The sequence below is a fragment of the Musca domestica genome, unplaced genomic scaffold, assembly GCF_030504385.1.
Source record: "Musca domestica strain aabys unplaced genomic scaffold, Musca_domestica.polishedcontigs.V.1.1 24, whole genome shotgun sequence".
NCBI classification, from domain to species: Eukaryota; Metazoa; Arthropoda; class Insecta; order Diptera; family Muscidae; genus Musca; species Musca domestica.
Genome location: NW_026712272.1, coordinates 7,644,013 through 7,661,772, shown reverse-complemented (window position 1 = coordinate 7,661,772; position 17,760 = coordinate 7,644,013). Strand labels below are relative to the sequence as shown.

At 32.0% G+C, this 17,760-nt stretch overlaps 2 protein-coding genes across 3 annotated transcripts in view; one reads left to right on the top strand and one right to left on the bottom strand.

The window, feature by feature from the left end:
* The window catches only part of LOC105261595 (uncharacterized), a 78,446-nt gene extending 70,430 nt beyond the window's left edge, over window positions 1-8,016 (top strand). The window contains exons 3-4 of the mRNA XM_011292774.3: window positions 7,627-7,715; window positions 7,781-8,016. Of these exons, the coding sequence (XP_011291076.1) occupies window positions 7,627-7,715; window positions 7,781-7,928 (237 nt within the window). The 3' untranslated portion in view covers window positions 7,929-8,016. The remainder of the gene's footprint in view (window positions 1-7,626; window positions 7,716-7,780) is intronic.
* LOC101888347 (uncharacterized) overlaps window positions 1-17,760 on the bottom strand; it is a 426,552-nt gene that overhangs the window by 16,847 nt on the left and 391,945 nt on the right. For both annotated transcript variants that reach the window (XM_059123296.1, XM_059123297.1), the window contains one exon: window positions 5,955-6,570. In XM_059123296.1, coding sequence (XP_058979279.1) covers window positions 5,955-6,570 — 616 coding nt within the window. The remainder of the gene's footprint in view (window positions 1-5,954; window positions 6,571-17,760) is intronic.

Below are 17,760 nucleotides of genomic sequence, written 5' to 3'. Positions count from 1 at the left end.
GGTATTTTCGGGCGATATATGATGTCCGGTATCAAATATAATTTTTGTGGAGTGCATATTACACAAGTGAAAGACTTTAACACCAAATCGGATGAAACATATATATGGGAAGCTATAGCTTTCTCTGAACTGATTTTCGACAAAATACCGTTGGAAATGCCGAAATTCAGTCCATTCGGGCTGATATTAGCCATTTAATACACAAAAAAAAAAAAAAAGTGAAATCGGATAATGATATATATGGGAGCTATATCCAAATCTGACCAGATCCTGACAAAAGTGCAGGCACTTATTTCTGAGCTATCTGGTAACAAAGAGCACTGTTGTGGAGTGCATCTTACGCTTACGGATGAAACATATATATGGGAAGCTATAGCTTTCTCTGAACTGATTTTCGACAAAATTTGAAGCACTTGCTTTTATGCGGAATACCGTTGGAAGTGCCAAAATTCAGTCCATTCGGGCTGATATTAGCCATTTGATACACAAAAAAAACTGAAATCGAATAATGATATATATGGGAGCTATATCCATACCTTAGCCGATCTCGATAAAATTTTGCAAAGTTATTTCCGAGCTCTATAAGGTATCTAGTGCCAAATATTGTTGTCGAATATCGGATGAAACATATATATGGAAGCTAAAGCTATATCTGAACCGATTTTCACCAAATTTGATGTACTTGTTTCTAAACTGATTTCGATCGGATGTACCGAAATTCAGGTCATTTGAACTGATATTGCTCATTTGGTGCAAAATTAACCCAAAATCGGTTGAAGATATATATGGGAGCTTCATCCAAATCTGATCCGATCTCTATTAAACTTAACAGAGGTATTTCTGGGCTGTGTCTGATATCTGTTACCAAATATCATTCATCTGGAGTGCATATTACGAATGTGTGAGACTAAAACCCCAAATCGGCTGTGAAACACATATACGGGAGCTATAACTATGTCTGAATCGATTTTCACCAAATTTTATGTACTTCCTTCAAGACTGAGTTCGGTGCGATGTGCCAAAAATCAAGTCATTTGTGCTGTTAGTGACCATTTAGTGCACAATTAACCCAAAATCGGTTGAAGATATATATGGGAGCTATATCTAAATTTGAACCGATTTTCACCAATTCCAATAGGATTCGCCAAACAAATATTGTTTGTATAATTTCATCTCAATCGGATAATAAATGCGACCTGCGATTTTGTTTACAAGAATATATGGACAGATGGACCGACATGCATAACTCGACTCAGTAAGTGATTCTATGAAGATCCTCATGAGTAACTATAAGTCCATCTCTCTTTCTTCTCCATGTTACAAACAAATGCACAAAGACATAATACCCTTACAACAATGTGGTGTAGGGTATAAATACATACGAGTTATTATTTATACATTTCTCTAATAATATTTGAATTTTAAATTATTTCAAGGGACAAGATAAAATAAACACGAGTGATACACTTGTGTAAGTAGTAAATACAAGAAATTGTATTAAGATTCGATTTTTTTTTTTTTTTGGATTTCAAAATGTTACTCTAAAAAATTTCACTATCTGAGTTTGATCATTTACAAATAGACAAGAATACGGAATAATACGAAAATAGTTGTTATTATTTTTTTTGTAGAAGTGTAACAATACTGTATCGACAATAAAAATACTATAATTATTAAATTACTTTAGATGATAATATGATATAATCGAAATTGTTTTACGAGAAGTAAATAATACGTATGTAGTAGTTATGAAGTAATGCGATACAAAGAAATACAACAACAACAAAACAAATAAAATGTAATGATGTTTAAGAATGATGAATAAATGGTGGATGGTGGTACCTATGGTAACGCAAGTAATATTAACTGAAGAAGAAAAATAAAAGAAGAAAACATACGAATTTTTGTTCTCGGTCTTAGCATGTGCTGCTGGTTGCGGATGAGCAAAACAAAAGGATAACAGGAAATCCAGTTTTTTTTTTGGTTTCATTGTGAAGAAGACACGAATTGCAGCTTGCATAAAACTATGTTCCAGGTTCCGTCAGTTAACAAAAGAGGACATTCTTATCCTGTTGCGTGTCTTTGTATGGGCTTTTTTTTTTTTTTTGTTATTCCCCCCTTTTTTTCGATTGGCCGGCGTAGTTTACATTGTACAAATAATTAACAACAATAGAACTGCATAAACAACGGTGTAAGCATTCCAAGCAGTTTGCATCGGCGGCAGCTGTTATTTATTTGCCGCCATTTATTTTATCAGATCGCCATGTGTACGTGTGTTCTGTTGTGTGCTCTCTTCCCATTCATCATCCATAGAAATTTGTCAGCAGCCATCAGGTACGAAGAAACCAGGCCACAATAAATAATAGTTTTATGCATTTCGTTATAGTTTGTTTTCTTCTGGGGGTTTTATCCTTTGCCATTCGAATCCTGTGACCACAAATGCTGCTTCCATTGTGTTGTAATTGCTTTAGGGGCTATACAAAATTGCAATTTTGCCATTTGTGTGTTTAGAGTTTTCCATGATGATTGAAGTAAAGTTGAATTATTTTTTTTATCTATTATTAGGTATTATTGGTTGTGAATAAATAGCAGGATATACAAGTTTTAAGTTTACGCTATGCTTAATTAGTATACGAAATACAATAAATACTCTAAACTATGATTGGAAAGTTGTTTCTTTGTTTGAATTTCTCATGGGAAACTTACAGACTAGTTGCGCTATTCTTTTGTTTATTCGTTTTTTTTTTTTTTTCTAGAAAGGTTTCGTATTTTTTTCCTTTAGATTTCTTTTCATACGACCCTTATCATTTCGAGCAAGATGTATATTTTCTTAAGATATTCGGAAAAATAGAAAACCAAAACAAAAAAGAAATAGAAATTCTTGTTTTCCCTGTTATGGCATGATGAAAACAAAGGCATTAGCAAACAAAATCATAGAAAATGCAAAAAAAAATTAAAGTACAAAAGAAAAGAAGGAACCCGTTAGCTATGTTATTCAAAGTGTCCTATATCGAATTGTTTTCAAAAATCGTCCCAGCTCTCATACTGTGGTGTCATCTACCCTTCTCGTTGTTGTTATTTCGAAACAATGAAAGCAAACATTTTAGGAGGTAGCATCCCTCTTCTCTCAGTTCCTCCTCAACCAATACATTCACCATTTTACCTTTGTCAAATTGCCAACAATATAAAATAACAGAATCCTGTGTAGAAACCTACTCAAAAAGGAAAAAAAATGCAAAATATGAACAGCTGTGTGCCTATAATTCATTTGTCCAAAAACCTGAATATTGTGATCTTTATGCTACACATAAAAGGGCCAACCAACTCGCAAGCTGGCTGACTGACTGACTGGCTCGGTGGCTGGCAGCAGCAGGATATACACACACATTTTTAGTATGCTAGATCCTTTTGTCTGCATCAAACATCTGCCGTTTCGCTTATTAAAACAGTTGTTGTTCCTTTGAATTTGTACGGGGCGCATGTGTGCCTGTGTGTGCGTCCACGATCCTGTTTTAATTTACCAGGTAACGTTATTGATTTCAGTTTTGGTATAAAATACATTTTGCTAAAGTCTTGTTGAAAAGTCACCAAACTTAGTAAACGGGAAACACGCGTTTTATATGTCGTGTTTCGTTTTTTATTGTTTTTGGGTTACCTTGTAGCTCGTGCTAAATGATGCGTTTAAGTAACAATATCAAAAACAGTTTTAGTGGCTTATGGTTTGAAAGGAACACCTGTTGTTGAAAATTTGTTAGTCAAGGGGGAATGAAACATGGAACGAAATTCACAAGTTTCAGTTCCTTAAATTTGATAATATTTCTGATCCTGGTAGCGGCATGGACATTGGGGTAGATATTGGCACCAGATATACTTAATGAAACCATTTACTTTGTTACCCTCTGTATATGGCAGGATATTTTCTTCAGTTTAAACAGGACCAAACATACACCTCTGTTTGTAAGAGATACTTCCAGTATTAGGTATTTGTTGGGACCTATATAAGAGAACCACTTAAAGGAAAATAACCCAAAATGCGTCCTGAAATTACTTTGATAAGAAATTTGTTTTTAAAAAAGACTACTAAAAGTATACGTATCAAACGATTCTTATATTTCCTTCTGCGGGGTAGTATTTAGGTAAATGCTCTGCTCAATTTCGTTTTGGGCTTAAGTTGCTCATATATGCGAATGACCTAAGTAAGACCTAATTAGACATGAAATAATAATTGAAATTATTTTAATTTCAAAATAAAATAATTTTAATACCGATACTCCCTCAAAGGTATAGCTAGGCATATTGTACGTTGAACAATATTGGTTCCCAATATGTGCTTATTATTGGCTAGATCTGATTTTCGGCTATGGTCTAATAAAATGCCATGAACATGAAATCTATAATGCCAGCACACTACAAATTGTTGGATCTGCTATTTTAAACAAAATATATTAGTTAATGGAATCAAGTTAATGGACAAGCTTACCAAATCTCACTCATTCCGAACGACCTATTTTCCAATATGGTAAACTATCCTCCTTCAAGATAGGACATACAAAACTCTGGCTTAACACTGGTACAGTATTTGCCTAGGAATCGCCCTGAATCTAATCGTTCTATCCGTGTCACATTGGATTTTTCAGCAATTACCTGAATCAAACTGTTTATGAACTTTTCATGATAAAGACTATTCAGGTATCATACCTACCAACGATCCAACGACTTATTCTTCTATTAAATTCTGTGCTATAAATATTCTAAGCTTTCAAGTCATTTTAACCATCTTTCCAAACCATGAAATCGTTGAGACTCCTTTCCTTCAAATTACTCAATCTATCGTGTCCTTAGGATTTTTTAATTTACTTTCCGCTCCACTGCTCATTATTTTTGCATTTTCTTTCATAAATTTTACAAACTTTCTTTTGCTAAAACAAATTCAATCAGTCGACTGCAAGGAATTCTTTTGCACATGTCAAATGATTGCCACTTCTAAATGGACTCATGCCTTTGATGCAAATTTTCTCTACATTCTTTTTTCCATTAAGACCTTTTTTATCGTTTACATTCTCCTTTTACACAATTGTTCATATTTTTTGCATTTTCTTCCATAATATACTTAAATTTTCTAAATTTTTCATCTATTGAAACAATTGATCAGCTGCACCAATGTCTTCTTTGTTCAAATGTCACCTACAAAAGTCATTGTCATGCGTTTACCTCTACAAGAGATTAATGATGTGAGAGAGATTATGGGCAGCACATAAAAGTACACCAAATCACAGGTAGAGAGAGTTAGAGTGACAATATTGAGAGTGCAACTGCAAGAGATTAGTAGACCAAGCCAAAGGCCAGACTTGGCAAACAAAGTGACATATTGCCAAGGACAAAAACAAAAACAATGTAAGGTAGAGACGATGACACCAACAAAATGAGCAGCTGATGTATATCTCCTCATTGAGAAGGTCTCAAACAAAAACAAAGGTAGAAAAATGATAATGAAATTGGAATAGAAACCTAAAGACAGACAATTCAAGAAAATAAAGTAAAACAAAATACAAATAAATTGATAAATAACAGATGATGGATGTAAAAGCAAGTAACACAAAGAACAGATAGGCCCCTGGCCAAAAAAATGACGTATCATCATTTTCAAATTACTGTTGTTGCTTGTCCTCGTCATCATCACGATGTCTAGGTGGGCACCAAACCATCAAAGAAAATTATGAAGAAAACTTAAATGTTCACTTTTCTTTTGCTGATAACAACAGGGAAATGGAAGAAAACTCCAAAAAAGAACATGGGAAACAAAATAAAAGATATCAAAGTAAAATAAAGCAGTTTGTTTGCCATAGAATGAAGGCAGCAAGCCAGCAGAATAAAGTAAAAAAAAATTCGATGTAAAAGCAAAATCAAAATGAATAAAATACAAATAGAATACTGGGAACAAAAGATGCGCTTACCTGGGTGACAGGATCCTTCATGATGAGAACATCGGTGACAGTGCCAAACATATTAAAGTATTCCTTGAGCTTTTCAGCCGATGTCTGCCAGCTAAGGCCACCGACAAACAGTTTGCCAGGGGCAGGATCTGTACCGGCTGAACCATTGATGCTATTACTGGGGGTGGAGCGACCCGATGATGAGTATTTAACAACAGACATGTCGTTGGAAGCACCGCCACCGTTGATGACCATATTGCCGGATTGATTGTTGGCAGCCTGCTGTTGTTGTTGCTGTGGGGTCTGGGCGCCCTGTTGTTGTTGCTGCTGCTGTTGTGGGCAATTGTTGTTATTGGAGTTGGTATTTGAATTCTGTTGGTTTTGTTGTTGTTGCTGCTGCTGTTGTTGTTGCTGTGTTACGGCATTGCTGTTAGCTTGCTGCTGCTGCTGTTGTTGTTGGGCGGCAGCAACCGAGGCACTTTTTAAAACAGCCGATGTTGTCAGAGAACCATTGACGGCCGCAGCCACATTACCATTTATCGAAGCCACCAATGCATTGTGCAATTCACGATTGTGATGTGGATCTATTAGGCCCAGACCGGCAGCAGCTGCTGCGGCAGCATTATCAATGGGATTGCTGTGGGGATAAAAGAAATTTTGCGTTGGTTCATCTTTAATACGTGGTACCATGGGTGGTGGCAAGGATGTTGGATGATGTTGTAACATGGTGGCTCCCTCTTTAAGAGCGTGCATTTCCTGTTGTAAATGAATGGTGATGGTTTTTGTTTTATCTCACGTACGCCCAAACACACAATTTAAAAGAATTTCTAGGTTATGTGCAATTGTAATTTTGAAAAGTCTATATTGTTTCCTTTGAGCACTTTTCGTAATGCTCTTCGATGATTAATAAAAGAAAGCAAACGTCCTGCCCGTATTTCCTTGGTTTTTTGTTTGTTAGCAACTTCAAATAAACAAAAACTACGCGCTTTCAACAACAAATCAATGTTTGCTGGTTGCTAAGGTACCACAACAACAAAAAGAAATAAAGGTAAAGTCACTTCTTGGCCTCACACACACACACACAAACACTTGGAATGAAATATGCAACGGTTTTTTATTTTGATTTTTTTCGGTCTCTTTGAGAGTGTTTCTAATAACGGTTTATTTATAAACTTTTCTTTAATTATATGGAATGTATTTTATTTAATAAATTGTTTTTTATTTTAATATTATTTTTTTCTTTGTGTTGTCCTTTTTTCGTTCGTTCGTTTTGTTTCGTCAGGAGCCTAATCCTGCGTCGTATCCCTTTGAGAGTAAATTTACGAATGATTTGTTTTGATGAGAGGCGCAAGCGTAATTCTCTCAGTGGTCAGTGGTTGAGACAACAACAACACAGGGTTGCATGAAAGTGTAGTAAATTGCAATGTCTTCCTTTGTCAGGGATTAGTAAAGACGTATCGTAAACGTTTGGTTAACGTAAAACCGTTGGGGATAAATATATTAATTTATCTTTTGGGAAAATTGCATTAAATAGCGACTGGGAAATGGAAAATAAATTGTGTAAATGGAAAATGTGTTAATCTAAGGTCATTATTTCATATTGAAATAAATATTTTAAGTATATAATTTCGAAAAGTCTCAAAAATAGTTGATTTATTAAAATTTTACTAAATTTTTCTTTTTTAAATTCCAGGTCATACCCATTGGAATAATAACATTGGTCGGTTTCACATGTGAAGTACTTTGGACCATACGTGTGGCCTTGACCCGGGATGATGTTAAGTAAGTCAATTTGATTTTTTTTTTTTTGGAAGTTAACCTAACCTCAAATAATTTTTCATTTCCAGATTTCTCAACGACAAATTTGCCTGTGAACAAATTGAGACAAGACACGGTCCCCTGTATCCGGCTCCAATAAGAAAATTCAAAGTTTACAATCAAAAATATGAAATGCCAAGGGGATTAATTGAAGCTATACAGACACCAGCGGAATAGGGGGTGGATAAATAACGACGCGTACATTAAAGTTCTTAAAAAAACAAAAGAAATATTTTGTTGTGTTTCAAGAGCTAAATTTCAATACAAATGTCTGGTCTTGTACTTCTGGAATTCTGCTTTGCTTTTGGAAATTGTTTTGTGAATTTATAAAACAAATATCAAATGACAAAAAAAAAAAGAAGAAGAGAACAAAAAAAAAATGGAGAAACGCAGAAGACATTCGGGCACCAACCAGCAGCATATGTCCCCTCTCCTTCTCAACACCAAAAAAAAAATGTCTCTGCCAAACAAAAGGCCGGTCTTCGGCAGAGACAAGTTCCTGTAAAAAAAGCCCCACTAAACCACATTGATGATTACCAATTTCCAGGAAGTTACAATACCCACATTCTGTTTTGTATGAACTGAATAAGGAATGGAGAACAAAGCAACTGCGCAAGTGTAATGCGATACCTTTGTATGGTTGGCATATCCTTAAAGGGGAGGGAGAGAGAGTGACACAGAAGTGGTTTAATTAAATTAAGGACAGGTTATTGTTGGTTTTTTTGCTTTTGTTTGATGGGTTAATAAAGTGGAATGCTTGACATACATAAATGGGGACACTTTGGGGGGAAGGGGGGAAATCCCACCATGAATTGAAGACTTTTAAAACTAGATTTTTTATTTAAATTCTTAAAAAAATCGGAAATTTATTTTAATTAAATAAATCCTAATAACATTTTTGGAGCAGTAACCCAAAATCAATTTAAAAAATTTCAAAATTTAAAATTTTATTTAGAAAATATTTAGGAATACTTCATATCGAAAATTCTTAAAAAAAATCGGAAATTTATTTTAATTAAATAAATCCTAAAAAATTTTTGGAGCAACCAATCCAAAATGTGTTTAAAAAAATTACCAAAAAAATCAAAATTTGAATTTGAAAATATGAAGACTTTTAAGAATAGATTTTTTATATAAATTTTTAAAGAAATTGGAAATTTATTTTAATTAAATAAATCCTAATAAAATTTTGAAGCAGATAACGCAAAATGAATTAAAAAAATTTCAAAAATTTAAATTTTATTTAGAAAATATTTAGGAATACTTCATATTGAAAATTCTTAAAAAAATAGGAAATGTATTTTAATTAAATAAATCCTAAACATATTTCAAGCAAAGAATCAGAAATTTATTAAAAAAAAAAAAAAATCCAAAATTTGAAAATTTGAAATTTATTTAGAAAATATTTTAAAAATTCATTTTAAAAATTCTTAAAAATTTCAGATATTTAAATACATTTTCACATTATATTTTTCTTGAAAATTTGTTTTCAAATACAGATATATGATACAAAAAAAATAGAATAAAATAAATAAATAATAAAATAAAATTCGAGATGTTTCATAAAAAATTTATTGTATTTTTTTTATATAAATTCTTAAAAAAATCGGAAATTTATTGAAAATTTGAAATTTATTCAGAAAATATTCGTAAAAATTCACTTTGAAAATTCCTAAAAATTCCGATACTTAAACACATTTTCACAATTTTTTTTCTTAAAATTCAGATTTATATTGAAAAAAAATTTAAAACTTATATTCCGGAAGTTTCATTAAAAATGTAAAGATTTATAAATATTAATAATATATTTGAAATACATCTTTCCAACAAATATTTTTACAAAATACCAAAGAAATGTAAGATAAAATTAAGTTTTATTGGAAAATATTGGAATTGAAAAATGCAAAATGTATTGAAAAATTGTATTTTTCTAAATTAAAATTTTTAAAATCACATAATGTATATGTTTTCTGAAAAATTCAAAATGTATTGAAAATTGTAATTTTTGAAATTACAAACTTATATGTTTGTCGTTTTGTTGGAAAATGTCTGTATAAAAAAATTCAAAATCTTTCAAACATTTTATTTTGGTAAATTTAAATGTTTGAAATTACAAACTTCAAATGTTTGTTGGTTTATTGGAAAATATCTGAATTGAAAAAATTCAAAATCTATTAAAAATTTGTATATTTGTACATTTAAATTATTGAAATTACAAATTTTAATGTTTATATTTTAAAATAAAAAAAAATCAGACATTCCAAAACTCGTCTATGGATTATAGATACTCCAAAGTATTTCCATAGATGTTTAAACAAAAGAGAGGGTACACCTTACCGACATCACTTACTACAATCTGGAATTTCCCTACAAGTCATAAGACATGGCTTAGCAACGCAAAACAATATTCTTTTATGTCCATGGTTTAAAATGAATAGAACGGCAAGCAGATTAACTTAAATCTTATTCCAGGGAAAAAAATTGAGTGAGGAACAAAACCTGTGTCACAACAAATAACCACAGCCGATGGCGAACAAAATTCATTGGAATATTTTAAAGGACAAGAGGACTTACAAATTGTTTGTAGAATGCAAGGGGATTCAAAGAAAATGGAATCCTTCAGATTTAGGAATTTAAATCCTTTGTCATTAAGGAAATGGTCTGTGTAGGTCCCCGCTGTAAAAAGGATGCAGAGGATGATTTTGAAAACATGTTAAATTCGGCCATTGAAATTTTTCCAAATTTCAGGATTTTAGCTCTATTTCTTCACCCAATACCACATTTAGTACTATTTAGTACTTTTCGTACGTTCATAGTAAGTATCTCCACCTCCATATCCCAATCCCAGATACCAACAGAGACCTCAATATGAAATTTGAGGATTTCATCCCTATTCCTTCACCCAATACAAAATTTAGTACTATTTAATACTTTTCGTACAGTTATAGTACACATCTCCGAATCCAACTCATCACACGCCTACGCACCCAGACTGATGCTCGGCAAAATTGTAGCTTCAAAGTGTGGGTACATAAGCAACTTGAAGTCTTCGCATGACATATTTTGTGACATTAATTAATTAATTAATTTGTCCAGTAATTATTTACAAAAAAGGAGGGTAACAATCATGTCAGTCCTGAGACCTCTATATTTCATATTTTTTATACTAACATAGACGTTTTGTTTTTTCTTTGAATCATTATTTCCCGTAAATATCATTGTCTACCCAAATGAAAGATATGAAATTATTTTTCCTCCAGACGCCCTCTACACGTCACCGCTTACCTTGACACATTTTATTAAAAAACGGCCCTTAAACAACATCCCATACATGGCACTGTTAAAAGTAAATTACTCTTAAGTTCTCTTAATGTAGACTGAAAAAGGTAGTTTCAATTAGTAACAGTGTGTGTGGACAAGTGAAAACGCAAATCATTTCCATTTGCATATCATTATTGCCTGATTTAACTATTTCATAAATGCTACTTGTTAATATGACATAATTTTCGCGTGACGCCATCTATATGTCATAAAATATATTATCATTATTGTTACATAATGCCTTTCAAACCACTATTGCTTGGCATTATCATTTTCGAACTACTTTGACAAATTTTGAATGGCGCCATCTAGGTATTATAACGAACGTTTTCATATGTGACAATCAAAGCTTCTCAAACTGTAATGCCAAAGGATTGTAAGTCATTGGGATTTTGTCTTGTCACTGTGACTGTGTTTTCACAGTGAGAGATAAAAGCGAATAAGGAAGAAACAGATGGCGCGTTAGTTAGTGGTAGGTAAGCAAATAAAAAGTATCATTTCCGAGCATTTTAAGTTCCATTTAATGCAATTTTACTTTCGTATTGCCAGTTGTTAAAAGGCATATATAAAATATGCCACCAAAAGGAAATGCAACGTGATTTCTCCCTCTCCCTCGCTCACACTTGGATGCGTTAATGCTATTACAACTACAATGCATACGGTTGAATGTGGGTAATTCTCCAGTGTTCTCACAGTGCATGTGAGTACTGTAAATTACTAGCCTCTTTGTTTTTGGCATTTGTTTCACCATACATTATAAGAAGAAGAAGAGCAACAATTGAACTAATTCTTGTTAAAATCGAATGTTTTTTTTTAAGTAACATTTAATTATAATCCATTAAAAAATACCTTTTAATGGGCAAAATAAGGAGAGTAGATAGTGAATGTGATGTAGAGATGGAATAAAACCGTTGAAATAATAAAATGATATCGGTATGCAAATTAGAGTGGTGTAGCATACTTTTAGGGGGATATTTGTGAAAAATAGTTATTATTATTATTATTATTACTATTATTATTATTATTATTATTATTATTATTATTATTATTATTATTATTATTATTATTATTATTATTATTATTATTATTATTATTATTATTATTATTATTATTATTATTATTATTGTTATTGTTATTATTATTATTATTATTATTATTATTATTATTATTATTATTATTATTATTATTATTATTATTATTATTATTATTATTATTATTATTATTATTATTATTATTATTATTATTATTATTATTATTATTATTATTATTAGTATTATTATTAATATTACTATTATTATTATTATTATTATATTATTATTATTATTATTATTATTATTATTATTATTATTATTATTATTATTATTATTATTATTATTATTATTATATTATTATTATTATTATTATTATTATTATTATTATTATTATTATTATTATTATTATTATTATTATTATTATTATTATTATTATTATTATTATTATTATTATTATTATTATTATTATTATTATTATTATTATTATTATTATTATTATTATTATTATTATTATTATTATTATTATTATTATTATTATTATTATTATTATTATTATTATTATTATTATTATTATTATTATTATTATTATTATTATTATTATTATTATTATTATTATTATATATTATTATTATTATATTATTATATTATTATTATTATTATTATTATTATTATTATTATTATTATTATTATTATTATTATTAATATTGTATTATTATTATTATTATTATTATTATTATTATTATTATATTATTATTATTATTATTATTATTATTATTATTATTATTATTATTATTATTATTATTATTATTATTATTATTATTATTATTATTATTATTATTATTATTATTATTATTATTATTATTATTATTATTATTATTATTATTATTATTATTATTATTATTATTATTATTATTTTATTTATTTATTTTATTTTATTTATTATTATATTTTCATTTTTTAATTATTTTTCTATTACTTTGTATAATATTGATTTTTTTTATCATATATTTTATTTCCTTACATTTATGTATTTTTAATTATATTTTTATTCATTGTTGTTATGGTTTTATTGCTTCAATTTTATTTATTTCATGTTTGTGTGGAGACCCACCAATTTTTCCTTCCCCTCCTACACTCCCCTCCCTCATAATTCAATTAACTAATCGACCAACGAAAAAAAAAATTACCCAAACAATTAAATAAGGTTGTAAACAAGCAACGCCCCCCATCCTGATTGCATACTTCGTCCATAGTACACTTGTAAGGATGCTCCAAAAAGGACATTGGCTATTTAGCACGTTTTCTGCTTGAATTTGTTGTTGTTCGTTTTGTTTTTTGGGTCGACAAACTGTCGCCGCCATGCGGCCACAATGTCCAGTTTATGATTTCCAAATTAATTTTTGGGCGATGACATCAGAGCAGTGTTGGAAAATGTCCTGTGTTTTGGGATTTCAGTTCATGTCATTAACAATTCATTAGATAATTTCTACATGGAAATTTGTTGTGTTGCCTACTTTACGGCGGCTTGCAAAGCAAATTTTAATGGCAAGTCTGTGGGGGGAGGTTTTCGCAAGGCCAATACATGAACATGCTTGGTTCCTCGTGTTACAAGAATTTTGAAAAGGGGGGTTTAAAATGAAAATGTAACAATTTTGAGGGTAGCTTTTCCAGAATGGATACAGTGGGGGATATGTGTTTTTTTCTATAAAAATTTAAAAATGTTTACATAAATTATTTATAAAATTTTTCTTAAATTATTTTGAGTTGCGGCGAATTTTTTTCTATAGAAAAAACTTGCACCAGAGGTGCGGCGAATTTTTTTCTATAGAAAAAACTTGCACCAGAGTTGCGGCGAATTTTTTTCTATAGAAAAAACTTGCACTCGAGGTGCGGCGAATTTTTTTCTATAGAAAAAACTTGCACCAGTTGTGCGGCGAATTTTTTTCTATAGGAAAAAACTTGCACCAGAGGTGCGGCGAATTTTTTTCTATAGGAAAAAACTTGCACCAGATGTGCGGCGAATTTTTTTCTATAGGAAAAAACTTGCACCAGAGGTGCGGCGAATTTTTTTCTATCGAAAAAAACTTGCACCGGAGGTGCGGCGAATTTTTTTCTATAGGAAAAAACTTGCACCAGAGGTGCGGCGAATTTTTTTCTATAGGAAAAAACTTGCACCAGATGTGCGACGAATTTTTTTCTATAGAAAAAAACTTGCACCAGTGGTGCGGCGAATTTTTTTCTATAGAAAAAACTTGCACCAGAGTTGCGGCGAAATTATTTCTATAGAAAAAACTTGCATCAGAGTTGCGGCGATTTTTTTTCTATAGAAAAAACTTGCACCAGAGTTGCGGCGAATTTTTTTCTATAGAAAAAACTTGCACCAGAGTTGCGGCGAATTTTTTTCTATAGAAAAAACTTGCACTCGAGGTGCGGCGAATTTTTTTCTATAGAAAAAACTTGCACTCGAGGTGCGGCGAATTTTTTTCTATAGAAAAAACTTGCACCAGTTGTGCGGCGAATTTTTTTCTATAGGAAAAAACTTGCACCAGAGGTGCGGCGAATTTTTTTCTATAGAAAAAACTTGTACCATACGTGCGGCGAATTTTTTTCTATAGAAAAAACTTGCACCAGAGGTGCGGCGAATTTTTTTCTATAGAAAAAACTTGCACCAGAGGTGCGGCGAATTTTTTTCTATGGAAAAAACTTGCACCAGAGCTGCGGCGAATTTGTTTCTATAGAAAAAACTTGCACCAGAGGTGCGGCGAATTTTTTTTCTATAGAAAAAACTTGCACCAAAGGTGCGGCGAATGTTTTTCTGTAGAAAACTAAGAAAAAAATTCTGATGGAAAATTTGGAAACGAGGTCCTTAGAATTTAAAATTTTGAAATCCGGAAAATATAAGTAAAAAGCTTCCACCCCATACCCTAACAGCAAAAATAAATGGCAACATTAATGAAAACATAATAAATCATCATGTCCTTAATAAATTGATTTTTCTCCCCTCTTCAAAATCTTGGCAACGGCATCGGGCAGCCACCCCAAAATCAAACCAAAGGACATGTGCGGCAAACGACACAGCCATGCAAACCCAATCTCTGGCAAGTAATTCTAAAAAAATACCAATAAATCTCTTCATCTAAGCAAAGGCACAGAATGAGTGTGGAATACACAAACACACACACAGATACACTACTGTAAATACTCATACACACACACACCAAGGGATGTAAAATCGTCCATTTACCAGAGAGAAGATGCATTGTCATTTCCTTACAATAAAGCCAATACCTTTGGAAAGGAAAGCAGCGGCAGCGATGATGGGAACCAACAAATGTGTGGCAGCCGGTGTGTAATGGGAAACCTAGACAAGAAAATATTGGCAAAATTTTCGTACCAGAAATCACTTTAATTGTGCAGAATTTTCAATTTCATCATTATTATGCCGGATGGGTGATTTGGATTTGAAATTTGGGGAGAAGGGAAGAGAGGGAGTGGGGTGGTGTGGTGTGGCAAGGGAATTGAAACAGGAAGTGGGTTTATTTTACAACGACCCCACAACAAAAACACAAACCATGCCATGAACAACAGCAACAACAAACAAGCTACAAATGGCAGCCTTAAAAGCTCCCCAGCAGGAGATGCCTGCCCTCCTCTGCACCATTTACTTGAACTGGAGCTGCTAAGTAGAATTGGAGTTGATGGCAATGACATTTCACCCCATGGGGTGAAGGAGAGTGCCTAGCAGAAGGCAGAGCGAATTTATTGGATGCCAAATATCGACTTAGCCATAAGTATTTCGATGCGAAATGGCTTCGTAATAGATTTGGAGCTCCGCTGTTATCCTTCGCTTACAATTATGGTTTGTCGTAAAAGGACATGTCAAGTAATGAAACGTAACATTTTAGGAATAAATCTTTAATGGAAAAGATTCAAACGACCTTAAATTCAATTAATTGGTCCTTATTTCTATATTTTTTTTTAATTTCTCCCACAAAAACGAATTCGCCGTGATTCACTTCCTAGTTTTATCTATAAAAACAACTTCGCCCTATTCCGGATCCATTTTTTTTGTGGAAAACCAAATTGCCGCACGTCGGGTGCAAGTTTTTTCTATGGAAAAAAATTTGCCGCACCTCTGGTGCAAGTTTTTTCTATAGAAAAAAATTCGCTGCAACTCTGGTGCAAGTTTTTTCTATAGAAAAAAATTCGCCGCACCTCGGGTGCAAGTTTTTTCTACAGAAAAAAATTAGCCGCAACTCTGGTGCAAGTTTTTTCTATAGAAAAAAATTCGCCGCACCTCTGGTGCAAGTTTTTTCTATAGAAAAAAATTCGCTGCAACTCTGGTGCAAGTTTTTTCTATAGAAAAAAATTAGCTGCACCTCTGATGGTAGTTTTTTCTATAGAAAAAAATTTGCCGCACCTCGGGTGCAAGTTTTTTCTATAGAAAAAAATTTGCCGCACCTCTGGTGCAAGTTTTTTCTATAGAAAAAAATTCGCCGCACCTCTGGTGCAAGTTTTTTCTATAGAAAAAAATTCGCCGCACCTCTGGTGCAAGTTTTTTTTTATAGAAAAAAATTCGCCGCACCTCTGGTGCAAGTTTTTTTTTATAGAAAAAAATTCGCCGAAACTTCTGGTGGAAGTTTTTTCTATAGAAAAAAATTCGCCGCACCTCTGGTGCAAGTTTTTTCTATAGAAAAAAATTCGCCGCACATCTGGTGCAAGTTTTTTCTATAGAAAAAAATTAGCTGCACCTCTGATGCTAGTTTTTTCTATAGAAAAAAATTTGCCGCACCTCGGGTGCAAGTTTTTTCTATAGAAAAAAATTTGCCGCACCTCTGGTGCAAGTTTTTTTTATAGAAAAAAATTCGCCGAAACTTCTGGTGCAAGTTTTTTCTATAGAAAAAAATTCGCCGAAACTTCTGGTGCAAGTTTTTTCTATAGAAAAAAATTCGCCGTACCTCTGGTGCAAGTTTTTTCTATAGAAAAAAATTCGCCGCACCTCTGGTGTAAGTTTTTTCTATAGAAAAAAATTCGCCGCACCTCTGGTGTAAGTTTTTTCTATAGAAAAAAATTCGCCGCACCTCTGGTGCAAGTTTTTTCTATAGAAACAAATTCGCTGCACCTCTGTGCAAGTTTTTCTATAGAAAAAAATTCGCCGCACCTCTAGTGCTAGTATTTTCTATAGAAAAAAAATTCGCCGCACATTTGGTGCAGGTTTTTTCTGTAGGAAAATATTCCCAGGACTTTAGTTTAAACATTCGAAATCCTTTACAAATCCTTGCAAAAATTGTCCCTTTGTCTCCCTTATTACAACATCTGGATCTGCAGATGCAAACCAAGAAGACGACGGCGACAAAAGGTGTCCTTTTTCTTTGTCTATTTTTTTTTGTTGTTTTTTGAAAAGTGGGTTACATTAAAGTCCTTTTTGTTACTCATAATTCATGTTTTGTTTCGGCTTTGGTATCATAGCACAATTCCACAACCCCCAAGTCTTTCATTCATTTTCTGCTGCTCAAAATGAGCACCCCTTGTCATCGTTTTGCTGGGTAGCCAGGGTGGTGGTGGTGGATAATTGAAAAATTGTTTGCTTCTTGTACCGTTTTGTTGTTTCACAGAAATAATTTTATTATCCTTTCATGCCTTCCTTGTTAATTGTT